Source organism: Cibotium barometz, chromosome 11 (assembly GCF_041138505.1).
Source record: "Cibotium barometz isolate CiBa-2024 chromosome 11, ASM4113850v1, whole genome shotgun sequence".
Classification (NCBI taxonomy): domain Eukaryota; kingdom Viridiplantae; phylum Streptophyta; class Polypodiopsida; order Cyatheales; family Cibotiaceae; genus Cibotium; species Cibotium barometz.
This window is the reverse complement of record NC_141056.1, coordinates 29,158,199-29,185,912: the sequence shown is the minus strand read 5'-3', so window position 1 is coordinate 29,185,912 and position 27,714 is coordinate 29,158,199. Positions and strand designations below refer to the sequence as shown.

At 44.0% G+C, this 27,714-nt stretch overlaps 1 protein-coding gene across 1 annotated transcript; it reads right to left on the bottom strand.

The window, feature by feature from the left end:
- Nucleotides 1-23,523: 23,523 nt before the first annotated feature.
- DELTA-ADR (delta-adaptin) lies at nt 23,524-26,989 on the bottom strand. The gene has a single exon (XM_086805111.1). The coding sequence runs from the start codon at nt 26,564-26,566 to the stop codon at nt 23,579-23,581; it is 2,988 nt and encodes a 995-aa protein (XP_086661237.1). The 5' UTR covers nt 26,567-26,989; the 3' UTR covers nt 23,524-23,578.
- Nucleotides 26,990-27,714: the final 725 nt, after the last annotated feature.

Here is a 27,714-nt window from a genome sequence, read left to right as displayed (position 1 = left end):
CTCCATCTCATGTACACCAAGCAAAGCCTTGAATCAGCGGAGTTTCTCTGTACCCAATGCTTTGGTGAAGATGTCAGCTACCTGATCCTATGTGCTGACATATACAGGGTCAAGGTCTCCTGCCAAGACCTTCTCTCTGACAAAATGGTAGTGGACCTCTATATGCTTTGCCATACACATGTTGAGTATATCATTGTAGCCACAGATTATCTTACAAAGTGGGTAGAAGCAAAGGACACAGTAAAAACGAGGCTAGGACCACTGCAAAGTTTTTATATGAACATGTGTTTACACGCTACGGTTTACCTATTGAGATTGTGAGTGACCAAGGTGTGCATTTTATCAATGAAGTCATTACCTTTCTTTTGGAAGACTTTATGGTCATACATAAGAGGTTAGCGCCTTATCACCCGCAAGCAAATGGTCAAGCTGAGAGCACAAACAAGACTCTTTGCACTGCGCTTACAAAGATTGTTGAGGGACATAGAATAGATTGGGAACAGAAACTTCACTCAGTTCTATGGGCTTACCGAATTGCTTACAAAACGTCCATAGACACGACGCCTTTCAATCTAGTTTTTGGATTGGATGCTATCCTTCCGATGATAGAATTATTGTACCTACACTTTGAGTTGCAAAACAACTTGAGTGGACGCATCATGAATTCTCTACACACGGATCGATGAATTGGAGAGGCTAGATGAAGACAGGCTATTGGCAGTCATTGGCATGTATGCTGAAAAACGATGCCAAAAGCGTTGGCATGATACACATGTGAAGAAAGGTCGCTTCAAGAGAGGTGATCTAGTGTTGCTTTACACATTGAAGAAACAAAAACGCAAGCTGAAAATGCGAGGACTTGGTCCATTTGTGATCAACGAGCTTACTGCGAGTGGTGCAGTAAGGTTGGAAACCTTAGATGGAGAGCCAATGACTAACTTCATCAATGGTAGCCACTTGGAGCGCTATGAAGAACCTCTAACAGATGATATGTTGATACGCATACATGCTAGTCAGACACGTAAAAAAGCTCAAGCTTTGTTACACAAAGTCAAGCAAAAGAAGAAGCTAAGGCTAGAGTAGTACTAGCACGAGAGCGCCGCAAGGCAGCTATCATGGCCATCCACTTGAATGATGATGAAGACTTTGTAGATCCCTTTCATATTGATGTAAGGATCCCTACTCAAAGAGCAATCTTTGCAGTGTCTGCACTTATAGATTCGGGAGCCGACTGCAACGTTTTGTCTTATGAAGCATGGACATCATTAGGCCAACCTTTGCTCACCAATGTATCATTGAACTTCCAGAGTTTCTCTGGTGATGAAACCCCAGCCCTAGGCAAGTGCTGTATTAATATGTCCATTCAGGATCAATCTATGCACGTGACTTTTTATGTTGCTAACAAGAGCCAAGCAGTGGTGGATGTTGTTCTAGGCAGATCATGGATTAGAACCACCAAATGCGGTATGGACTGGAACTTCCGACAATACACCTTGTTGGTAAATTCTACTCACCTTACAGGATCAAGTGCTTCGGCACTCCCATCTTTTCAAAAGGTGGAGACCATCACCACTGTGATAGAGAAAACCTCAAAAGAACCAATGATTTGGGTGAATAATGACAATGACAATACACAAGGATGGCATGTGCCAACATCTCTCTTATATGCACAAGGCTACGAAAGGGGGAAAGCACTTAGAATTCAAATCTGGTTACCTAAAGCAGCTCGCAAGCCAAGACCCAATGCTGCCAGGGAACATCCAAGGAATACAAAGCTAAAGAGGAGGTTCACCAAAACCAACAGTTCCACCTCCAACAAGACCACTCAACAACGGTGGATCCCAAAGAAGGTTCTGCAAGCACAAGGCTACTACGAGGGTGCTACTACCTTGTGGCTACCAAAAAAGAATGTAGGGACTACTGCAGCAAAACATAATTATGTTCCTGAATCTACTCAAGAACAAACGTAGTCATCAATACCGCCTCACTTACAGAAACCAAATCAATACTGGAAACCACGCCTTACCAAGCCTGAAAGAGTCCAGGTGGAAACACAAGCTGACGCATCAATCGGACATCATCAGAAGGTCTCGATCAGGAAGGGATACTCCAAACTGACATGGGAAGAAAAAGGCAAGTGGGTACCTTTACTCACTTCTATCCCAGAGGCAACACATCAGAAGGAGGATATTGCAACCGAATCAAGTTCGAAGTCTATTCCTCAAAACACAAGCAATGTCAAAGTTTGTCTTACAAAGCCGACAACTTTCAATCAGGCAAGTAGACTCCCTGACTATCAAGGAAAGAGCGTTCTTCCTACAAGTCCAACTATTTGGAATGTCGTCGGTATTCTACTCTTTCCCTAATCAAATTACATTATCATCCATAAGTCTACAGGCATAGGAGTTAGAGTTGGGCACTCTGAAGTCCCAAGAAAATTTGGAAAGCCCAATGGGATGGCAAGAACACAGCTGCCATTTCGTTGCCAAAGCTCAGAAGTGTTCAAACATCTCCATTCACACCTCCTTCTATTTGTCCCAATGCATTTCCTATGCCTATCGCTAAAATCTCACCTCTCCGACTAAACTTCAATCTCTTGCACGTACTCTGAAAGGGGTACCAAAAAGAGTCCAACAAAAAGGAACCTGTGCCATACGTCAACACCCCACAAACAATTTGCATAATGTTACATCCAAAAGCAAACTTATTATTGAAAGAGCTATCATGCTACAAAAGCTACTTTTTGGCAATTCATCTATTGAATCTATTAGCTCTATTTCTGTCATGCCTGTACATATTAGCATCCTTCGTTCAACTTGCATTAAATTTAAAAAAAAAATCTGAACACTTCCTTATGTGTTGTGTAGAATAACCAAATGGAGACTTGGCTGGACACATGCAGTCCATCTTTGGACCTAGATAGCACTCACCCTGACCATTAAGGGGGCTACAACATTGCACCTTTTCAGACGCACTCTCGATATTTTTATGCCCCAGTGGGTGAGGATTGCTGTGGAAGACAATTTGTGGAGTTATACTACCAGCAACATCATCTGTTTCCACACTGCCGCGACTGTGCTTGTATGGTATTGGGGAATGCTTTCCCATATATGTTGGCACTGTCGCACATACTTCCGTCGCTATGGCACTGGTATGATGCAGAGCAGATCATGGGGGTCACACCTCAACGACATAATCTCTAGGCTATTATGATGCCGCAACGTGGACCCAACCAACAAAGACTCCCGGAAGAGGAAAGAGCTCAAACATGGCGCGAAGACACCCTTCGTTTGCTAACCCCTCCCATTTTGCCGCAATGTGGACCCAACCAACAAAGACTCCCGGAAGAGGAAAGAGCTCAAACATGGCGCGAAGACACCCTTCGTTTGCTAACCCCTCCCATTTTGCAGGTTCTTCTTCCCCATGAATCTACATGTCAGTTTTGGCTCAATGTGAGTGAGTCTTTAGAATGGTTTCAAAACCATAGGTGCCTCTTTAGCCTTCCTACTGTGCCCATACCATATGTTAGTGAAGATGTATTGAGATTCAAGCTCGATGTCAGTGTGAGCCAGCTATGCTATGTGCTGGCAGATTAGGTAGGAACATGTATGAGACATAAATGACTGCGTGTCCAGCTGGTCATAGTGTGTGGACATTAGCTAGGGTTAGTAGAGTGTGGACACAACTCATAGTGTGTTGTGTGTATTTTGGATTATTGCATTATGCTTTGTGTGAGAGTGGAGATGGTTTCCCTCTATGGTTAGGGTTTGCAATATACATTAGGGTTTTCTCCTGTGTGTGTGTCTCCTCCCCCTCTACCGTTCTTTCAACATGGTATCAGAGCCTTGTGCTGTTTATTAGGGTTTATGAGTGAGTGAGTGAAGAGGGAGAAGAAGCTGTGAAGCTTGGAGCACACCAAACACTATCAAATCTGAGAGATTGGCCTACAGGGTAAGGTCTTCTAAACATCCTTGAGCGGATTGCAGGTGATATAGCCAAAAACAAAGCAAGTTAGAGCAAATCAAAGCAAAGCAAAATTCTGGTTTTTGAAAGCTTTCCATTAAAGCTTGGAAACATTGATGTATGGTGGAAATACATGTAAATCTGGCAAAGCAAACATGTATCTGACAATGAGAGATGTATTGGCAACTTCTATGCAAGCCCTACTGTGATTTTGGAGCATTTTGGAAGCATTTGGATGTATGAAAATCTCTGGTTTTTGAGCTCTCACAAAACAGAGAAAAAGGAGTCACAAATTGATGAAATTGGAGCATATTTTTGGCAAAAATCAAGGCATTGTTGGATTGCACACATACTTAGGTGTGTTGGGGACTCAAATACATCATCAAATAGTACTTCAATCACTCCCAAATCCATCAATAGCAGGCGGCGCATTCTGGACTGCAGAAACAGAGACTTTTTTCATAGTCTATGAGACAGGTGGAGATCAAATTCTCAGTGGTTGCTTGATATAATTCAAATTTGCTTTAGCAATTGGGTGCTATACAATTTGGAGAAGAGGGCTATGTGATTGGATTGAGAAATTATCATCAATTGAGTTGGGAATGAGCTGATTAAAACAGGCTGTCCACTGGTTGCAGAGAAACATAGCATTTTTAATTGAGCAATTAATCTTTGGTCTTTTAAAATTGGACAAATTCCTCTTACATGGAGTTGATGGACACTATTTCTAAGCTAATGAATGCCTAGTTGCTCAATTAGGACAAATATTGAAGAAATTAGAGCCAATTTACTACTGGTTTTTTTGGTTTTTCTGGTTTTTCCCAAAATAGAGAAAGGGGTTTCCAAAAATTGATATGTACACATGTCAGATGGTGTTGATACTCTACATTGAGGTTGTTTAGGTGTCAATGCAAGTTGCCCATACTTGATTGCACCACTACATTGTGATTTGGAGCCGTGGAAGCGCATCAAAACAGGGTATCTCGGACTGCGTGAGTCAGTTCATCTTGGATGCATACAGGTTGATTTTCTACATCAAATTTGGAGTTTGTTGGCTACCTTGGAGTATCTGGAACATTCATTGGAGTGTGGTTGAGCTGAGGAAGGCTCATTTACAGCTTTGAAGTGTGTAGAAGGTGTATGCATTGAGCAAACATGTCGGATAATCTAGTTCAGATTGTTGGTGAAAAGCTGGATAGGAAGAACTTCCAGGCATGGAAGTACAAGATAAAGAGTTTCTTGAAAGGAAAAGGATTTTGGAATCTCATTACAGGTGCTGAGCCAGAGCCTGAGCTACCTCGACAACCTACACAGCAACAGCTTATTGCTCATAATAAGCAATGGTCAGAGAGAGCATTCAAAGTGCTGCATTATCTGTCTATATGTATTTCTGATGCTATGCTCATACACATACAGGATGCTGAGAATCCCAAAGATGCATGGGATACTTTGGTCAAGATGTTTGATACAGATACGAGTGCTCGCAAGTCTCAGTTGCGATAGCAGATACACAATGTGAAAAGGAATAAAAGGAGCATACATGATTATGTGCAAGAAATCAAGAAGTTTGCAGATGCATTGACCACAATAAATGCCCCCATGCCTGATGATGATTTGGTGGATATTACCTTGCGTGGTCTTGGCAAGGAATACAAATCTTTTGATACATCTATCTCAGTGAGGAGTACAGGTTTACCAGACTTCGATGAGTTGGTTTCCCTCTTACTGGTTGAGGAAATCAAGCTCAGTGATTCATTTCTGGATGCATCTACTAGCCATGATGATAATGGCAGAAATCAGGCTTTCTACTCGCAGAGAGGATTTAGAGGCAGGGGGAGATTCACATCACGTGGGCGTGGTGGTAATGGTTGTGGATGGTAGGACAGGTCTCCACAACAAAATTTTCAGCCTTCATATGGTGCTAGAGGTGGTCGTGGATATGCACCTCAGTGAGGCAGAGGTAACCCCCATGGTAGAGGACGTTGGCAAGGCCAACAAAATTCTATGCAAGATGTGGAATGCCATTATTGTGGCAAATATGGACATATGGCGAGAGATTGTTTCCACAAACAGAATGATTTGAGAGGGGATAGAGCACAATGTGGTGGTCATTATGGTGGAAATTATGTACAACATGGTGGAAACTATGCATCAAGCAGTAATGATGGCACTGCAAATCATTTGTTTGCCATGAAGCATGTTGTGGGATCGATGACGACAAATGCTGAGAATGGTGACACATGGTATATGGACTCAGGAGCATCAAACCATATGACATGTCATGGTGAATGGTTTGAGCATATGAAGCCTATGGATGTAAAAGGCTATGTGGAAACAGGTGATGATACCCAGCATGTCATTACACATGTTGGAAGTGTACCATTGGTCATGCACAATGGTCAGACAAAGTCTATGTCAGATGTGTTGTACGTGCCTTCGATCACAAAAAGCTTGGCCTCAGTTGGTCAAATGGTGGAACATGGATTACAGGTTCGTTTCAACGAGCATGGATGCTTCGTTGAAGATTTCAAACATGGATGTAGAGTGATTGCTAAAGGCAAGAAAGAAGGCAGATTGTTTAAGTTGGATGCTAGAATTCCTGAGCTAAAATCAGCCATGTTCTCAAAGAGCAGAAATGTTTAAGTTGGATGCTGGAATTCCTGAGCTAAAATCAGCCATGTTCTCAAAGAGCAGAAATGTGGTACAGGACATTGATATGTGGCATAAGAGGATTGGAAATTTCAATATACAGAGATTAAAGAACATGCAAACAAGAGGCATTGTCAGTGGATTGCCTAGATTCAAATATGATGGACATATGCATGTTTGTGAAGCCTATTAGTTTGGAAAGCAGGCAAGGTTGAGGTTTCCTAGAGAAGGAAATATGAGTAGCAGGCCACTTGAGATCGTACATAGTGATGTATGGGATCCTGCACAAAACCCATCTATCAAAGGTAGTTTATACTATGTTACATTCATAGATGATTTCAGCAGGATGACATGGATATACTTTCTCAGAGAGAAGAGTGAAGTATTGGAAAAGTTCATGGATTTCAAAGCTTTTGCAGAAAAGCAATATGGCTGTTGGATTAAATGTTTGAGAACAGATGGAGGTGGTGAATACACCTCAAAGGCTTTTGAGCATTTCTTGAGGAAGCATGGAATAAGAAGACAATTGACTTGCAGGTATACACCTCAGCAAAATGGTGTGGCTGAGAGAAAGAATAGAGTCATATGTGAAGTGGCTAGGGCAATGCTTAATGAAAAGAGCATGCCAGATTACTATTGGGCAGAAGCATGTGCTATTGCAGTATATATATTGAACAAAACACCTACAGCAGCCATTCATGGAAGCACGCCAGAGATGCGGCTTACAGGTTACAGGCCAGACATTGGACACCTTAAAGTTTTTGGATGCATAGCTTATGTACATGTGCCTGATGAAAGAAGAAGGAAGTTGGATCCTAAGGCAGAGAAATGTGTATTTGTTGGATATGCACAGGATCGAAAGGCATACAAATGTTATAATCCACAAACTAGACAAGTGGTCATCTCATGAGATGTGGTGTTTGATGAGCTTGCTAGTTGGTACAAAGCAAAAGATGAGGGAGTCATTGAGTCACTTGAGGCTGATGTGCTTGTGAACTTGCCACCACAAGCAAGTTCTACTACTATGTCTGGGCCAGCAGGCTGAGAGTAGCAGTGTACATCCATGGTCAGGACGTTTTGAGGCATGAGAGTGTAAGCACTGGGAGTAGTGCTATGGATAAAGGAAAGAAAAAGGTCGAAGGAATTGGAATCACAGGTTATGAGTCATCTAGTTCAGAGAGTTTGGATGAGGAGCTTGGCATACCTGTTTTACGCACACCTGGTGCTAGGCAGGATAGATATGTGCCACCACATGCTAGAGTTACAGGTGTATAGAGTGACCCGCATGCATTGCGGAGATCCCAGAGAGTCAGCTATCCAGTTGACAGATTGACATATCGAGATTTTGCTATGCACTATGCATATATGACATCTATGGTGAAGCATGTGGAACCTATACAGAGGCTATTGGAGAGCATGTATGGGAGAAAGCAATGGATGTAGAGATGGACGCATTGGTCCATAATGACACATGGGATTTGGTTGCATTACCAAAGGACAAGAATGTTATTGGATGTAAATGGGTTTACAAAGTGAAGTGCAAATCTGATGGTTCTATTGAGAGACATAAAGCAAGATTGGTAGCAAAGGGTTATGCATAGACCCAAGGGTTGGACTATGATGAGACGTTTAGTCTAGTGGCTAAGATGGGCACAGTGAGAGCAGTCATCGCTATGGTTGCAGCTAATGGCTAGGAAATGCATCAGATGGATGTCAAGAATGCATTTCTAAATGGAGACTTACAAGAGGAAGTGTACATGGCACAGCCAGAAGGGTATGTACACCCTAGATATCCCACTCACGTATGCAGATTGAAAAAGGCATTGTATGGTCTGAAGCAAGCACCTTGTGCTTGGAGTGATAAGATGAGCAGATATCTTATCTCACTTGGTTTTCATATTTTTACAGCAGATTCTTCACTCTATGTGAAGAAGACAGAGCATGGGATTGTTTTACTCGTCATCTATGTGGATGACTTGATTATCACAGGTGATCATGGTGCAGATGTGATACATGTCAAGAAAGCTTTGAGTGGGCAATTTGACATGAAAGACCTTGGTGAGTTGAGATACTTTCTTGGAATAGAAGTGATCAAAGATCATGCAGGTACTTGGTTAGTATAGCGCCAATATGCATTGGATATGTTGGCAAAGTATGGCATGACAGGGTGTAAGCCTATGAGTACACCATTGGAGCAAAATGTGAAGTTGCGGGCTGATTATGGTGAGGAATTGGATGATCCTTCTATGTACAGGAAGATGGTTGGTAGTCTCATATATATGACTATCACACGCCCGGATTTGAGTTATGCTGTGGGGCTAGTAAGCCAGTTTATGCAGAGCCCCAGAAAGCCTCATTTGGATGCAGTGAGACGCATCATGAGATATGTGAAGACCACAGCACATTATGGTTTACTTTATGAGAGTGGTAAAAGCTTGGACATACATGGCTACACAGATGCTGATTGGGCAGGTAGCGCATATAACAGGAGGTCTACTAGTGGATATGCTTTTACACTTGGAAGTGCCGTGGTGCGTTGGAGTAGCAAGAAGCAACCTACAGTTGCTTTATCCAGTACAGAGGCTAAGTACAGGGGTGCAGCCATTGCTACTTGTGAGGCAGTATGGTTAAAGGGTCTCTTGGCAGATTTATGTGAGCCTATTGATGGCAAAGTTGTCATTCATTGTGACAACATGAGCAGTATACAGTTGGCCAAGAATCCAGTGTTTCATGCGAGGACCAAACACATAGAGGTCCATTATCACTTTGTCAGAGAAAAGGTGCTAGATGGTACAGTTGATCTTCAGTATATGAAGACTGATGAGCAGGTGGCTATATCTTTACAAATCCACTTAGCAGGGAGAAGTTTGAGTACTTCCATACTATGTTGGGAGTACATGGGATGAGCTTGAGGGGGAGTGTTGAGAGTCTTGATATCCCAAGCTCGTCTACATCTTCATTGGCAGTACATCATGAGCTTGAGAGGGACTATTGAGATTCAAGCTCGATGTCAGTGTGAGCCAGCTATGCTATGTGCTGGCAGATTAGGTAGGAACATGTGTGAGACAGAAATGACCGCGTGTCCAGCTGGTCATAGTGTGTGGACATTAGCTAGGGTTAGTAGAGTGTGGACACAACTCATAGTGTGTTGTGTGTATTTTGGATTATTGCATTATGCTTTGTGTGAGAGTGGAGATGGTTTCCCTCTATGGTTAGGGTTTGCAATATACATTAGGGTTTGCTCCTGTGTGTGTGTCTCCTCCCCCTCTACCGTTCTTTCAACAAGATGCACTTCTTCCCTTGCCATCTTCTCCATGGGTAGGATTACGTTGTGGGTTATCTTTACATCCTGAAGCTATTGATGTCCACCCACCTGAGAATGCAGACATACATCCACCCCCAGTGCAAGACTAGCACTTGTACTCTCTTAATAAGAACTAGAAGCCAGGGCACTTTTTCCCATTGGGTTTTTCCCCTCGGCCAAATCCGGTGTTTAGCACCAATGTTTTTTATTTTTTGTCTTTTTAATTTTCTTTCTGTTTAGTTTATTTTGTCGGAATAAAACAGATACAAGCACTAAACTACATCTTCCGCTTCAGTTTCGCAAACTGACAGTCATACAATCAAGTGCAAATAATTCTTCACCAACCAGCGCTTTAACAGAAACAGGTGAACTCATGCTAATCTCTAATGTTTTCTGTATTTTTCTTATTGCTTGATTGTTTATAAATTTTACTTTACTAAGCATGGCAATATGCATCTCCTTTGGTATGGAGTAGGGATAGCATTCTAGTGGCTTTAGACTTGATAGTGTAAGTTTGACCGTAATTGTTTTTACCCGTTTAGCAATACAAAATAATTAGTGTTTTGTGCCAAAGGTAGAGTTCCAGACCTAGGACAAAGAGACTAAATTAATCATAGGACCATCAGTGGATATCTTGCCCTTACTAGGACATTGCTTAGGGACAATCTAATAAACATTCGATAACAAAAATTGGCATGACAAAAAGAAAAGAAAAGTGTACGAGCATGAAAAACTGGGTTCTTGGCCAACTGTATACTGCTAATGTTGTCACAGAAAATGACAGCTTGTCTATCCACTGATAGACCCAAATCTGCAAGTAGCTTTCTCAACCAAGCTACCTCACATGCTACCATAGCAGCTCCTCTCTGTACTCGGCCTTTGTACTGGATAGAGCAACCGTAGGCTGCTTCTTGCTGCTCCAAGTCACAGCAGCACTCCCCAAAGAAAACATGAAGCCACTAGGAGATCTTCTATATGAGATACTACCAGCCCAATCAGCATCTGTGTACCCATGTACACATATCTCTGTCCCAGTTTCATAAAACAGTCCACGATGCAAAGTAGACCTCACATACCTCAGTATGCGTCTCAATGCATCCAAATGTGGTTTCCGTGGAACCTGCATAAACTGACTCACCAACCCAACAGCATAGCTCAAATCTGGTTTGGTGATCGTCATGTAGATCAAGCTTCCTACTATGAGCCTATACATAGTAGGATCCTCCAAGATCTCTCCTGAATCTGCACTCAACTTGCCATTCTGATCCAATGGCACGGAAATAGGCTTACAGCCTGTCATACTATACTTGGACAACATGTCCAAGCCATACTGTCTCTGCAGTAAATACCATGTGGTGACCTAATCACCTCAATGCCCAAGAAATATCTAAGCTCCCCCAGATCCTTCATCTCAAACTTCTATCTAAGCAAGATCTTTACATTAAAGATCTCTGCATCATGGTCCTCCGTAATGATCGTCATCTACATAGATGACAACAAGCACAACCCCTCTATCACCATGTCTCACATACAGCGAGAAATCTACATTGGCTACATGAAAGCCAGTAGTGACAAGATATTCAAAAATCTTGTCAGACCATGCTCTTGGTGCTTGTTTTAAGCCACACAAGGCTTTCTTCAACCTGCAAACATGCTCGGGGTGACTCACATCCTCATAACCAGGTGGCTGCTGCAACATATACACCTCTTCTTGCAAATCCCCATGCAAGAATGCATTCTTTACATCCATCTGATGTAAAGACCATTGCTTTGACGCAGCCACTGCTATCACAACTCTCACTGTTTCCATCTTGGCAACTGGGCTGAAAGTTTCCTCATAATCAATGCCATATGTCTACGCATATCCTTTGGCTACCAATCTAGCCTTGTACCTATTTATGCTTCCATCACTGTTATGTTTAACTTTGTACACCCACTTGCATCCAATGGCTTTCTTGCCTTCAGGCAATTGCACTAAATCCCAAGTTTCATTTCCATATAGTGCATCCATCTCCTCATCCATAGCTTTCTCCCAGCACACATTTCCAATAGCCTCATCAATGCATGTGGGCTCTACAACCTGCACAACCTTTGCCATATATGCATAGTGATGTGCCACATAACCATCATATGTAAACCTCTGCACAGGGTTTTTCACTCTCCTAGATCTTCGCGGCTTTTCATTCATGGCTTCCATAGCCTTCTTTACACCAGGTGTTCTCCTAGCTTGGGATCCCAGCTAGGAGAACACCTGGTGTAAAGAAGGCTATGGAAGGCTATGAGCCCAAGCTAGCTGGGCTTCCATAGCCTTCTTTACACCAGGTGTTCTGGGGCTAGCTGGGCTTCCATAGCCTTCTTTACACCAGGTGTTCTCCTAGCTGGGATCCCAAGATCCTCATCAAGGCTCATATCTGAGCCACTAGACTCTCCATCAACATGAGAATGCCCTACAGAAATGTCAGGCATACCAAGGGGCTCAACCACTTTCTCTTTTCCTTTACGTGATGTACTAATCACATTTGTAGAACTGGTCTTATGACGCAGCCTGCCATTCCATGGTCTATCAACAGACCCACTAGATGAGGACTCTCCTGGTCCACTCAAAGATTGTGATTGCTGACCTGCATTCTGTGCAACCACACTTCCATTGACATCAGCCCCAACAGCTTCTTTTTCAGTAGCATACCAGCTGCTCATCTCATCGAAGACAACATCCCTGCTTACCCGCAACTCACGTGTAGCAGGGTTATAACACCTGTATCCCTTTTGCTCAAGGGAATATCCAATAAACACACATTTTTTAGCTTTTGGATCCAGCTTAGTTCTCAGCTCATCTGGCACATGCACATATGCAATGCATCCAAAAACTTTCAGATGAGACAAATCAGGTTTTCTGCCAATAAACCTCTCCTCTGGAGTTACATCATGAATGGCTGCAGTTGGAGTCCTGTTCATGATGTATATTGCTGTGTAGAAACAGCCTCAGCCCAATAGCTATGCGGCATATTTTTCTCTTCCATCAATGCTCGCGCAATCTCAGCAATGTGCTTGTTTTTTCGCTCAGCAAATCCATTTTGCTGTGGAGTGTATCTGCTTGTAAACGGTCTCCGAATACCATTCTTCTTCAAAAATTCAGAGAACTCATTGGAGAAGTACTCTCCCCCTCCATCTGACCTTAGGCACTTTACATATTTCCCTGTTTGCTTTTTAACCAAAACTCTGAAATTCTGAAAGTGAGTGAACACCTCACTCTTCTCCTTCATGAAATATACCCACACTTTCCTTGTGTGGTCATCAATGAATGTCACATAATACCTGCAGCCTCCCATAGACATGGTCTTCGTAGGACCCCATACATCTGAATGCACAACATCTAGTGCATTTCTGCTCACATATCTGTTACGTGGAAATACATGCTTTGTTTGCTTTCCAAATTGGCATGCTTCACATATTCTCTGCATACCTTCCACTTTAAATTTTGGCAGCCCTGTCACAATTCCTTTAGTCTGCATAGACTTCATTCTCTGCACATTCACATGTCCAATTCTTTTATGCCAAATGTCTGTGTCTGCAACAATTCCTAAACCATTTGCAAACATCGCAGCATTCATTTCAGGAATGTCTACATTCAACGTAAACATTCTGCCCACTCTGTTGCCTTTTGCAACCAACCTGCACTTGTCTTTAAAGTCTTCAACATAACAACCATCAGGGTTAAACTGAACCTGCAAACCCTGCTCAATCATCTGGCCAACTGAAACCAGATTCTTTGTTATGTTAGGAACGTGCAGTACATTTGCAAGGTACTTCACTTTGCCATCTTGCATAGACAATGGCACATCTCCAACATGGGCAATTGGATGAGCAGTGTCATCCCCTGTTTCCACAAAACGTGGTCTTTCAAGGTTTTTCATCTCCTTGAACCACTCCCCATGACTTGTCATGTGGTTCGAAGCATCTGAATCCACATACCATACATCATCTTTTTGTGCTGCTTCAACATTTTCAGACATGGCATTCTCACGACATGCTGCATAACAAACAACCTTTCATTATCCTCATTGTTTCTACTTGAGGATGCATAGTTGTTTTGCTGCACTTTCCCATTTTGCATGTCAGCCTGCTTCTTATAACATTCTGCCTACACATGTCTAGGCTTACCACAATAAAAGCATTCACGTGCATCATTATATTGCCTTTGCCAATTTCCACGTCCTCTTTGACTCCCCCTGCCTCTGAATTTGCCTCTTCCACCTGTGTGTTGTTGATGTTGTTGTTGTGTATTCTGGGACTGTTGTTGCTGCTGCTGGCTATAATTCTGATTACCTGTTTGGCCACCTCCTTGACCGCGTCCACGGCCTCCTCTACCTCGTCCTCTACCTGAACTTGTGTAGAAGGCCTGTTGCTCTGAACTATTTTTGTTTTGTGAAGACTGTTGGTCTTCACCCAAGCTCTTCTCTTCTATAATCAGCATAGACACCAAATCTGTAAAGTTGGGAATGTTTTCCCGAGTCTGAATAGACGTCTTGAACGCCTTGTATTGTGGCCCGAGACCACGTAGACAGACTTCCACCTTATCATCATCATCTACTGACACACCAATAGATGTAAGGGATTCCACAATACCCTTTATCTTCAATGCATAGTCATTCACAGACATGCTCTTTTTTTTCACAGTATGAAGTTCATTCTTCAACTGTATCTTATGTGCCTTGGTATTTGTTTCATAGAGTTTTACCAAGGTGTCCCATGCCTCCTTGGGGGACTTGGCATCCTGAATGTGCCCAATCATGGTGTCCTGTATACTAATGGAGAGCCAATACATAACTTTCCTGGCTCCTTGGTTCCAGTCTTTAAACTCTTTCACATCTGCACAGCAGCAGTCGGATTTATGTCCGGTATCTCCGGTGCCTCTTCATGCTCACCTTCTATGTAGTCCCAATAGCCCTTTCCCATCAGGAAATTCATCAACCTGAACCTCCAAGCATGGAAGTTGTTCTTATCAAGCTTCTCAACCACAATCTGGGTTATGCCATCATTTGACATCGTTAGACACACAATTTTACCAGAAACAGCACTCTGGTTTGTCCTGCACAAACTGCTGTATTTTCTGCAGCGGTACTATAGTACTCTCAAATGTCACAACCAGTGACTTCAATATGCATACATACACCCAATGGCAACTGTTGACCTCTTTGCAGCACACACTGTGTCTGCACAGCCAATCTGTCTTCCTGCAGTTCTTAAAACAGAGTTCTGCAAAGAATTGATGACTTACCCGCAGTGCTCGAAATTGCATGCTTTCTGAAAAACGGAGGTCCAGACGCGCCCGAAACGCGTTATCGGCTGGAAAATATTTGTCCGATAGGACTTTATAGTTGCCCTATAGCTTTGCTCCCACGAAGAAAGGTCCTCAATCAGAGATCGTTTATCGGTGCCTCCCGTAGAGCTCCCGACAAGGGTGTAGTCACCAACACAAATAGATAAGAGTAGTTGAAGCTCTTACCCTCGTACCGCTTCTTGTGGTTCTTTTGCTTGCAGCTCAGCCCTTAGCATGAACCAGGCTCTGATACCATGAAAAGATGCAGGGGGAAGAGAGCTTGAGCTCTTGCAAGCACACACACTCTCACAAAACCCTAATAGAGAACACACAAGGTGGGAGGCTGAAAATCTTCTTCTTCTACCCTCAACACTCAACACACCATATACAAGATAAGAGTACGCACAATATGAAAGATACTCAACCAAATACATACAAGGGTTCTCTATAGTGTGAACCCAACTAAATGAGCTGGCGCTATAACTATGCCAGTCTCTAGAATGGCTGTCACACAGCCTATCATCCCACTGGCCGCATATCACCCAAGATCTCACCAACCATGCCAGTGGTGTAAGTGTGGGGCCTATCCCCCAGGCGGGTCATCAGTGTCCACCGCCTCACTAGACGAGCTCGATATCTCAACAATTGCTGTATTATTTCTCTTTGTGAATCAAAGGAGATCATTCTATATCATTTCTGTGTATTCTTTGTGTCTATTTGTCTTTTGTATATTCATCTTGTCCATTATTTCTTGTGAATCCGTCTATTAAGTCTTCTGTATCTTTGTTGCAATCTGAATTTTACACACGAGACGATAAATCTTAAGTAATATTTTCTGCTTACACAATCGCTTGTAATCGATAAGCTATTTCTACGTCTTCTTGTGCATGTCTCATAATCAGAGTGGTGTATTGATATGTGCATAACTAGAGACAATTAGTAGGTTGATCAGGGTAGTGCTCAACCTCGACAACACTTTGGCGACCACGATGTGTCTTGCTGCATATTTCACTTGCTGCTTGATTTCCTTTGTGTTTAAATCAATTCTTCATGTTAGCACGTGAAGTGCGCTACTTGAAGCTCAAGAACTTCAGTTTGCTAGACCCAAAGAAGAACCGGAACACGAATCAGAAGAAGAACTGGTAACTCCACCATAACCACCACTGTTCATACCACCACCACCACCATGTCCCCGCCTTCTACATTACAACATGCTTCAGCGGCGGTCAGCTGTCATGGTGAAGTATCCAAAATTCTATGGGAAATCCTCGGAGGATGCAGGTGCCCAAGTCCTTCTCTTTGACAGTGTATGGTGTGTGAAGGTCCTCGGCCTGATGGATCAGAACCACAAGAAAGCCACTTTTGTCCCGACTTTATAACAACGTGTCGCTCTCTGGGCTGCTCAGTACGAGTACACTCATTTCTCCACATACGATGCAATCAAAGATACCTTTCTTCAAAGATTCAGGGAAGATAAAACATCCATGCATGTGCTTGATAAGCTATGCTAGATGAGGCAAAAAAACCTCACGGTTGAAGACCTTGCTACTATGTTTTGGAAGCTTCTCCGAAGACTGGATGCACCAATCGTCCCGTGGAGGAGATCCTCAATTACTATTTCATGAAGGGACTAAGCAAGTAGTTGAAAAGGGCTGTAGCTAGTGCCAATCTCACCACAATGACTCTAGAGTAGTTGGTTGAATCAGCTCTCAAGGCAGAACGTGTGTTGGTAGGGTGTGTCAAGAGTAGGTCCAAGAGGTCCGCTTCCGACTCTTCGGAGGAGGAGGATGGTTCTGATCACTCAACTGCAAGTGAGAAATTGGAGGAGGAGGAGGAAGATCACTCACAAGGCAAGGTCAAAGAGCAAGAAGGCAAGAAAAACAGCCAAGGAACTGGCTGCAATAAGAGCCATGGCTCAGTTGACCAGTGAAGGAGCGAAGTCCCCTCCTAAAGTCTGGTTAAGGCACTTGGTGTTCGAGGTGTCAGAATCATGGTTACGGAGCCGAATAATGCGGCTTAAATGATCTTTGGTGTGCCATTTGCAGAACCGCCACACACACCACAGAGGTATGTAGATACAATGGGAGGAGAGCGCCTCAACAAACTGAAGTCCAAGCCCCGGTGGTGGCAGCAGTTCAACCCGCCCCCCCGATGGCTTTGCAAGATCCATATCGAAGGCCACCATTTTGCCCACATGGGAATTTTTCTCCCATGGATGTGCCCGGTGCTGAACGACCCACTTTCACATGCTTCTATTGCCATGCCCCAGATCATCGCAAATCTGACTGTGAGATTTGGAGGAAGCATAGGGCCAACGTGGAAGGAGCCCAAGCTTTAGTATCAGGCCCGCCGACAATAAGCACCCTCTTGGCCATTTTTATAGGGATGAGCTAAAGAGTGCTACAACATTCTTGACTAGCTGCAAGAGAACCATGAAGACCACCCTTCATGTGATTTTGCAAAATGATTACATCACTCCCTTCACGAAATGATGAAAATGTTTAGAATAAACAAGCTGGCCACAATTTTGGATGAAGCCTTCAAAAGAGATTTTCATGTGGCTAATATGGTAAGAAGGTTTACCAATGGGAAGTGCAATCTTAACTTCATGAGTGTACTCACAAAGCCTCAAATTATAAGCTAGTCCATGCCTAGCATAGACTATGCTGTTTAAAGCCGTCTTAAGTGGTTTAGGTCAATTCTACTGGGACAGAACTATGAGATTAGCTTTGGGCATGTTCCTGTATTCATCTAGGTATATATATGTGTATATGTATATCTCATACTTCCTCATATTATGAAGCTGTTGCCACAGCTTCAATACAAAATTTGTCAAGACTAACCTCTCTCACTGTTGAGCTGCTTCCATAAACAGGTAAGAGAAATGTTAGTGGGTGAATGAAGCCTTCCTTGGAGTTTCTCTAAACTGGGGTTACTAGCCACAACATGAAATGCTCACTTTGGGATACTCCTTTGTTTGATCAAGCAGTAGAGGAGCTGTGTTTTCAGCCATCAATTTTCTGAAATGTCATGTTTAGACTGTTTCACATTCTTTCTTACCGTCTCCATTTCGCTAAACAAAGCATGCCCTTTCACCTACAAAGTGTTAGCACATTCATCCCCAGGATCTGCTCTTTAATGGTGCCCATTTGGTCCCTTTTGCATGGCCCTTGCTTGTGGACTGGCCACCCCTTTTTCTAGTAATTTTCTAGGATTTTTCCCAGCCTTTCTGGCATTTTCCAGTCAGCCTTGTCCAGTAGCTCCACTCCGCCTGTTTTGCAGCTCTAGTCGGCTAGCTTACATCTACTATATATAGTGGGTGTGCTGGCCTCTCATCATTCATTCAGTCTTATATATATTTTGCTCCCTCACTTATGAGACTTGCAGTGTCTCTTGCTTGGGACTGTTTTACTTCAGTATATTCAGCATAGTTTTCTCCATATCTCTCTCTCTCTCTCTCTCTCTTGCACTCTCTGTTCAACACATTCTAGTGCCACTCTGGTTCTGCTCTGTGCACTCTTTCATGGTATCTCCTCTTTTCAACACCCTCCCTTCTGCGTTTTCTCTCAGATTTGTAGAACTTTGCTGCCCCAGATTCAGCCCTGTTTTCAGCACCCTCCCCTCTGCGTTTTCTCTTAGATTTGCAACCCTTTGCCACTGCGTTTTCTGGATAGCACCTGCTGGTCTTTTTGCCTGCAGTTTGGCTTCACCAACACAGCCATCATGTACTCTTTGATCAACGTTTTCTTTTCCACGTGGAGATTGGACATAGGCGGGCTGTTTTTTCAAAACAGCAGCCTTCTGTGTGCTGCGTTTTCCTCTCCAGTGGCCTTTCCCCTTTGCAGAGGGGGTCTTTGGTGTTGCAGGCTTTGGTGGCACTCTTACCTGTGGAGGACACTCCTACTTTATAGTTTGTGCTTTTTTTTCCTTGAGATTGAGCCCAAGCTTTTGTGATGGGCTGCACTGACTTCTCTTCATATGTTTACTGAGTCTGCCAAGTTGGATGGTTCCAACTACACCCTATGGAAGGTGAAGGTGAAATCGGCCTTGCATGGCGTGGATCTTTGGGATTGGCTTGTTACACTGGCCAATGCCACCCCTCCCACCCCTCCCACCCTTGCTTCCGGTGGTGCGACTCAGGCAGCACAGATTGATATTTGGCAGTCGAATGATCGAATGATCGACGCGTTTTCTCCTTTCTGATGTTGAACTATCAGGATTCTGTTCTCTCTCATGTGCATACAGCAGATGCTGCACCTGAAGTTTGGAAGGCTTTTGTAGATCTCTATGAGATTAAGTCTCCGGGTCGGATTTTGGCATTGGAAAAGCAACTTATGAACTTATCAGTTTCTTCCTTTCCATCTTTATTTGCTTTCATCTCGAAGATGAAAGATCTCTGGGACGAGCTTGCTGTTTGTGGCAAGGACGCTATACGGCTGCTCTCCACACTTCCACAGAGGTTTGATGCATACTTTCAGTCTCTTGTTTCTTCTCCTCGTCCTGTTCCAGTTACTTGGGAGGAAGTTCTCCCCTTCGTTATGCAGATTGAGTCTCGCTTTGAGGAACGGACTGGCACCTCTGGTGGCCTTGATGGAGCTTTGGCAACACGAGATAAAGGGAAGAATCAACACAAGAAAGGAAAAGGGGGTTCTGACAAGAACTCCAAGGATTCCGACAAGGATAAAGACAACAAATCTTCAAAGAATAAAGACATTGAATGTCATTATTGTGGCAAGAAGGGTCACAAGTCACCCCAATGTCACAAGAAGGAGCGTGATGAAGCAGCAAAGAACTCTTCCTCAATGGCGGTGTCTCAACCCAAGAAGGATGATGGCATACTTCTCTTAACTAGGTACTCGGCGTATACTTGCTCTTGTGACTTCTCAGTCTCACGGTCTTGGATTGTTGATAGCGGTGCTACTGCTCATATGACACCCCATCGAGATTGGTTCAAGGACTTCACTTCCAGATCAGGCGAGATCACTCTTGGTGATTCTTCTTCTGTGCCAGTGCATGGACATGGGACTATCCCCATCCTCCGTTCTGACGAGGACAAGAGGTACTTCTCTGACGTTCTGTATATTCCAAATTTGGCTTTTAACCTTTTGTCAGTGAGTGCTCTTATAGCTCAGGGTGCGGAGGTGATCTTTTCTCGTTATGATACCATTCGTGATAAGGCGGCTGGTAGCATCTTGGCTCAGGGAGTCCAAGATAGTGGTCTCTACAAGTTGACCGCTCTGCTCTCTTCTGGTGCTTCTTTTGCTCTTTGGCATGCTCGCTTTGGCCATTTGAGCTATCAACTTCTACAACGAACTTCGAAGGATGGGTTGGTTGAGGGATTACCGACCATCAAGGCTCCATCTTCTGCTGCCTGTTCCTCTTGTTTACAGGGGAAGCAACACTGAGCCAAAGGTCTCATCGAAGTCGACACCAGGGCGCTGAGCATAACCCTTGGCAACCAACCTCGCCTTGTGCTTGTCCAAGCTGCCATCAGCTCGGAACTTCGATTTGAAGATCCAACGCACACCAATCACCTTATGCTGCAGTGGCCGAGGCACCAAAATCCAAGTGCCATTCCGTTCGATAGCATCCAGCTCTGCCTGCATAGCACGACGCCAAGGCTCATGTGAAAGAGCCTTGTCTACAGAAGTGGGATCAGAAGGACCATTAATGATAGTAGACATAAGAGCATAATTAACAAACATGTTGCCCTCATGAATTTGTTTCCCTGTAACTCTAGAAGAAACCCGAAGAGAACCAGGCGGAGGAGCAGATTCCGACGGCCGGGATGACTACCATTCCCACAGTTCTTGCACCGGTAGGACATCATAGATGGCCCGTTTTCCAGATGGACGTCAAGTCGGCTTTCCTGAATGGAGAGCTTACACAGGAGGTTTATATTGATTGGCCGCCAGGATTTGTTGTTCCGGGCAAACAGGATCATGTGTACCGGCTGAAGAAGGCTTTATATGGTCTAAAGCAGGCTCCGCGGGCTTGGTACCAGCGGATTGATGAGTTCTTTCAGAAGCTCGGCCTGCGCCGTTCTCACGCAAATTCGAACCTTTATATCCTCCTTGAGAGGGGGTTGATTGTTATCATTGTGGTCTATGTTGATGACCTCATCTTTATAGGTTCTTATTCTGTGCGGATCCGTTCTGTTATGGATGCTTTGGAGACAGAGTTTGAGATGACGGATCTTGGCCTCTTGCATTATTTTCTTGGCTTTGAGATTTGGAAGACACTCGGGAGATTCTCGACAGATTTCATATGACTGGGTGCAAACCAGTATCTTCTCCTATGGATATTGGTGAGAAGCTTTCTTCACTTGATGCTTCTCCAGGGACTGATTAGGGACAGTATCGGGTTCTCGTCAGTTGTTTGGTATGGTTGACCTACTCCCGATTGGACATATGCTTCGCAGTCAGTTTATTGAGTTCCTTCTCATCCAACCCCGTCAGCAGCATTGGCGTGTGCTCTCAGAGTTCTTCGGTACTTACGTGGCACTATGGATTTTGGCATCTTTTATGGCCAAGGATGCACTCTTGTTGGATGGTCTGACTCAGACTGGGCTGGAGATCCAGATACATGGCGTTCGACCACTGGTTGTGTTTTTTCACTTGGGTCTGGAGCCATTTCTTGGAGCAATAAAAAGCAGCCTACTGTGGCACTTTCCTCTACCGAGGCGGAGTACCGTGTAGTTTGTTATGCTGCATGTGAGGCGATATGGTTGCGGAGATTATTGGAGGAGCTCGGCTGTCCTCCTACCGGATCTACTCTTCTTTGGTGTGACAATCAGAGTTGCATCGCCATCGCCAAGAACCCTGTGTTTCATGCTCATACGAAACACATTGAGATTCAGTATCACTATGTTCGTGAATGGATTCTTGCTAGAGATTTGCGTTTGGAGTATTGTCCTTCCGCGGAGAATGCTGCAGATTTGTTCACCAAGCAGCTTCCTTGGCTCCTCATCTTCGGATTCTCGGAGTTTGTTCAACATCTGGTGCTGAGAGGGGGTGTTAGCACATTCATGCCCAGATTTTGCTCTTTTATGGTGCCCATTTGGTCCCTTTTGCATGGCCCTTGCTTGTGGGCTAGCCTCCCCTTTTTCTAGTATTTTTCTCGGATTTTTCCCAACCTTTCCGGCATTTTCCAGTTGGCCTTGTCCAGTAGCTCCAATCGGCTTGTTTTGCAGCTCCAGTCGGCCAGCTTACATCTACTATATATAGTGGGTGCTGGCCTCTCATCATTCATTCAGTCTTGTATATATTTTGCTCCCTTACTTATGAGACTTGTAGTGTCTCTTGCTTGGGACTTTTGCTTCAGTATATTTAGCATAGTTTTCTCCATCTCTCTCTCTCTCTCTCTCTCTCTCTCTCTCTCTCTCTCTCTCTCTCGCAGTCTCTGTTCAACACATTCTAGTGTCACTCTGCTTTTGCTCCGTGCACTCTTTCACAAAGCACCATATTTCAGGCTCAAATAATCTATTTCTTTGTTCTTTCTTTTGTTCTCTCTTTTTTCCTCTCCTATTTTCTTACATTTCTATGTTTTTTTCCTGTCCCCTCCTTTCCCTGGCTCGGATCTCCCTTCGTGATCATGTGTTTCGCGCTGGGGATCCCTCAAAAATCCCATTTTGGTTATCATTTCTATTCTGTTTATATTTCCTCTCCACTGTTTCATGTAACTATGATCTCTTCTGCTTTAGGTGTAATGTGTAAGCAGTTAGCACATTAGCATCACAGATTTGACGTTATGCCTAACATCAATCCCCAGCTAATAACGACTAGCCAATAAAAAATGTTTTTCCTTACTATTGTCCTTCAAATCTGAGTCTTAATATGATCCCTGACTAGTATCTATCTAAAATATAGCAATACCACCTTTATGCTGCCAGAGAACCATTGTGCCCATGAATTCCACGTGTATTTTTGAGCTTTTCTTGCCTTGTGTCTGTATCACCCTATCACATGTTTTGCATCACTCATGCTTTTTGTCCATCTATTGAAGGCTACCATCATGGACCATACAAGAGTTCTTTTGCTAAAAAATGAATTTCATCACAATGCATGGATACATATAGCAAATACAATCCTTCAAAAAAAAAAACCATGATTAACATTGACATCCGGTTTTCTGGACACCTTCGAAAACAAACCCAAAAATGTGTGGATCTGTCAAAATTGACTTGCCAAATAATCCCAAGGGAAGTGGTGTTATGTTATACCACCCTACGGACATGGCAGAATGAAAGGTTGGCCAATCAAAAAGAGATCGATTGGCAACAATATAATTCCACAAATGGTGTAAGCTTGCATTGAAGTGAGGAAAATGCGCAAATGACATATTTACAGAAGAAAGTCCGGAATAACAGGGGTTTGAGGAGACAGACTAATTGGACTTTTCACCCTGTGTCGGCTCCTCTGTCCTGAGTGCTGGTGCAGTTCCCCCTGTCTGCCCTTCTCACCATACTCCCCTTCAGAAGTGACGGAAATCCCTCTGATGTGCTTTGAATGTCTGTGTTTTGCAGGCCTTCTCTCAGTTTTCTTCATATCTTCCTCCGCAGTGTTATGGACAATCGTGATAGCATCTTGAGCCCCATTTTTATCATGCCGCCGACTTTGACGGTGACTTTTTCTATGATGTGGAGATGTGCTGGCATGTATGCCTTCCTTTCCTACAGATTTCAACGAGTGCTTGCCTTTCTCCCCCACAAGGACATCCCTTATGGCACTCGATATGACATCATCTTTCAAATCTTTCTTTGCTTTGACTGATGGGATTAAAGCCTCCTCTGCATCATCTAGCCTGACAATTACTGGGCGAGGCTTCACCCGACGTGCTTTTGTCCAGAGTAGTGACTGCTCCGCTAGCTTCATTATGTCCTCAGATGCTGCTGATGTGGAAGGAACATCTGACTGTGCAATTCGAGGAGGCGGATACTCATCAATTTTCATGGATTCCTTCTCTACAGGTAGATAGTATGTGCCATGACGCTGCCGATGCTGAGCTAAAAGTGAGGCCGACTCTCCATGCTTCGATACATCATCATGGCTTTTCTGAACAAAAATTGGCCCCACTTCCCACTCCCTTGCCATGGGTTCCCCAGTAACCCACTCCTTCCCTTTCTCCTTGGGCACCTCCTCATCACAGAACATGGCATCCAAACTGTCCAAGTTCTCCTCTAGAACCAAACCATCAGGAAGAGAGACTCTGCCTTGGGCAAAAACAGATACTGGGCCAAGTTCCTGGGCAAAAATCCCCCTGAGAAATTTGATCATCTCAAATGCTCTCTCAGTCGATGCGTCCTGGCTGCTTTTAGAAGGTTTTCCTAGCTCCTCTGAAGGGAACAAGATCTCTCTCAATGCTTTCACAACACCCAAAAGATTGCAGGCCCGCTCCCGCAGTTCCACATCCACACTTTCTGCCAGAGGACCCACATTCAAATCCATCAGCTCCAATATTCTGTCCAAGGACTCTCTCTCTACTCCTGTATGCTGCTTGGGGAAGAAATTCTCACTAAAACTGGTATTGCTATGTTGCAGGTCACCTTGGCCTGTTGAGATGGTTTCGCCGTCATATCCATTAGTGAAGGACATAATGTCCTGATCTGCTTGCCCTTGTGTAGTAGCTTCCTTTGTCCTGTTGTCCCCAAATATCCAGTAAAGAACAGGTTCTGGCTGTCTACTGCTTGCATCTCCTTCCAAGTCTATGGATGAAATATCCCCCGTCAGTGTCTGCACATCGGCTTGTTCAAGAACATTCCTCAGATACAGGAACGAGAAGTAGACAAATACTTTGAGAACAGATTGGAGATAAACAGCCTGTACTGAAGGCGGTAACAGCTTCGTGCGAGGCTGCAGCAAAGCCTCAATGAGTTCAAAAGGGTTTTGAGAGAATTCAACATATTCTCCAGCAATCCAGGCCACAGCAGAAAGAACTCTATGAAGAGAAGAATGCTGTAGCAAAGTTGGATCAAGTAGTATGCCTCGTGCAATTGTAAGTAAATCCCCTCTCACCTCTTTCACCCTGATTCCAATATCCACAAACTGTCTCTCCAGCTCTTTCCCATGTGTAGAGTCAGGTATCCTTGCAACATCACCAAGCACAGAAACATACCAAGAGAAGTCAGGGACAAGCTCATAAAGGCCTCTGCTGCACGTAGCAAGGATGGCACCGATGAGCTCATTGCAGAAGCTTGCATCTGATCTTTCAGCATACTGCATCAGAACTTGCACTGTTTCTATCACGTTACTGTCTGATATCATGCCCAGTATGAGCTGAAGGGAAGCCATTTGAATGCTGCTATCCTCATCGTTTAAGCTTCTAACAATAATCGACTTGTTTTCTGCAACCGCCCATGGATGTGCTGGCATAAGGGCTGCCAAAGCCTGGAGGCCCAAATACTTCAAATTTGGATCCTCCTCTTCCAGCAGTTCTTTCAGTTTCTCCACTGCAAGCTTCATGACTTCTGTGTGGTCAGGTAATCCCGCAATTACTGTCCGGATACACTCTAAAAGAAGGGACTTTGCACCTGTCTTCCTCATGAGCTCACACAGAGGATCTGCAATCTTCCGGCTAAGCCTCGGCTCAAGCGGTGCCAGCACCCCAAAAATTTTCACCACCTTGATAGTAAGCCAATTGTTCTTTGAATCCACCAGAAGCCTGTAAAACTCTGGAGCCAGTGGTATGCATGATCGGGGATCTTTCATAGCCATCTCACAAAATACACTTACAGCAGCGCACACCACCTTTGGGTCTGAATCCTCCAACTTTTCCACTAGCCGCTTACATGCAATCCGGACTGCATCAGGGTATTTGGAAAAAAGCTTCAAGATGACCAGTGTCGCCTTCTTGCGTACATAGAGCCGGCCACTTGCCAGCAATGCAAAGACCTCAGGGGTGAGCTCCTGTGCTAGATCAGGAGTGGCAATGCAAGACAGGCACTCCAATGCTAGGCCCGCCTCGTACTCATTGGTGCTGCTAAGATCTTTGCGGAGTTGATTGGTTATGAGCAGGAGAACATCAATGCCCTCATGGAAGCTCTGGGATGCAGCTAGATAGCCTATCTTCTTATGGGCGAATTTCGTCATGCTCATGACTTCGATGACATGAAAGGCCGCCCACTCCATATCTATGCCCTGGAGCATGTTGATGTATGTGAGTTTCTGCAAAGCAACTGTTTTTGTATGGGCATCTGTGGATTTGATCTCTTTTCTGATCTCTTCAAGGTGGTTGGCAATGTATCTGGCTTCTCCTATCATCTGGACTCTTAACCCTTTAACCAGATCTTCTAATGTTCTCTGAAATAAGGACTCCATTATGGTGGAAGCCATCTGCCCACCAGCAATGTTCTGAAAACCCACTTTTCAGAATTTCCAAAAATAACGCATCGTCCAAAATCTTGCCGCCCAAAACAAGTAGAAGCTTGTGAGGACAAGCCACTGATTAACGTTCATGCTGGAGTTCGGCTTAAGGAATGAAGGTGATGTTAGATCAAAACTAGATTAGAAAGATGCAGACCTTTTAGGTTGATTCGATAATGCTCTGCGAAACCCTAATCTGACTGGCGAAGAAGCCTGCAGTCCCCCCGCTTACCTCTGCTGGACTAAAAGTGTACGCTCAGATCTGCAGCTAGAAGAGGAAAGGTAAAGAAAAACCTCACCTCCCAACAGATGCTTTTCTAACCGGCGAAGCTACGATATAACTAAGGATACCACCGTGCAATTAACGCGGCGCGGTGGATAAAATGGTTACAAGTACCAACGAGTTATGTTGGGTGGGCCTATATATGTCCACAGCAAGCACACAAGCTTGGTCCTCCAAACGACATCTACAACATCTATGACGAGCAAATGCGAATAAAAAGTGTTAATAAAGAGGCGACCCACAGGACTAAATGACACATTATGAATCAGGAGAGATCTAAGGCTGAAAAGAGGCATCACGATCTTGTCTAATCTAGACCGTCGGATTCTCATCGGGCAAGTGAACTAGGGGTGAACTCAGGGTATACCATGGGGATTTTTGGGACTTAGAAAATTTTCAAGGGGTTGAGCTCGATGCAAAAGAGGATTTGAACTTGGAACCAACCGCTCAAGCTTTCAACATCTAACCACTATGCTATACTTTCCAACAGGTTGTGGAGAGTGTTTTTAAATTTAAATTTTGATATTTTGTTCCCTAGTTCACTTTCTTTCCGGAAAAGGTCTCCCTAGTTCACCCTAGTTCACCCCTAGTTCTCCTCGACTTTAGGGCAACTATAGGTCCTATTGGACAGACATTTTTGGGCCAAAAACGCGTCTTCGCAAGAGTAAAGCTATAGGGCAACCATAGGGTCCTATCGGACAGACATTTTTGGGCCAAAAATGCGTTTCGGGTGCAACTATAGGAAGATAGATTGGTTGTGCAGACATTGTGTGTGCTGCAAGGAGGTCAACAATTGCCATTGGGTGTATGTATGCACATTGAGGTCACTGGTTTT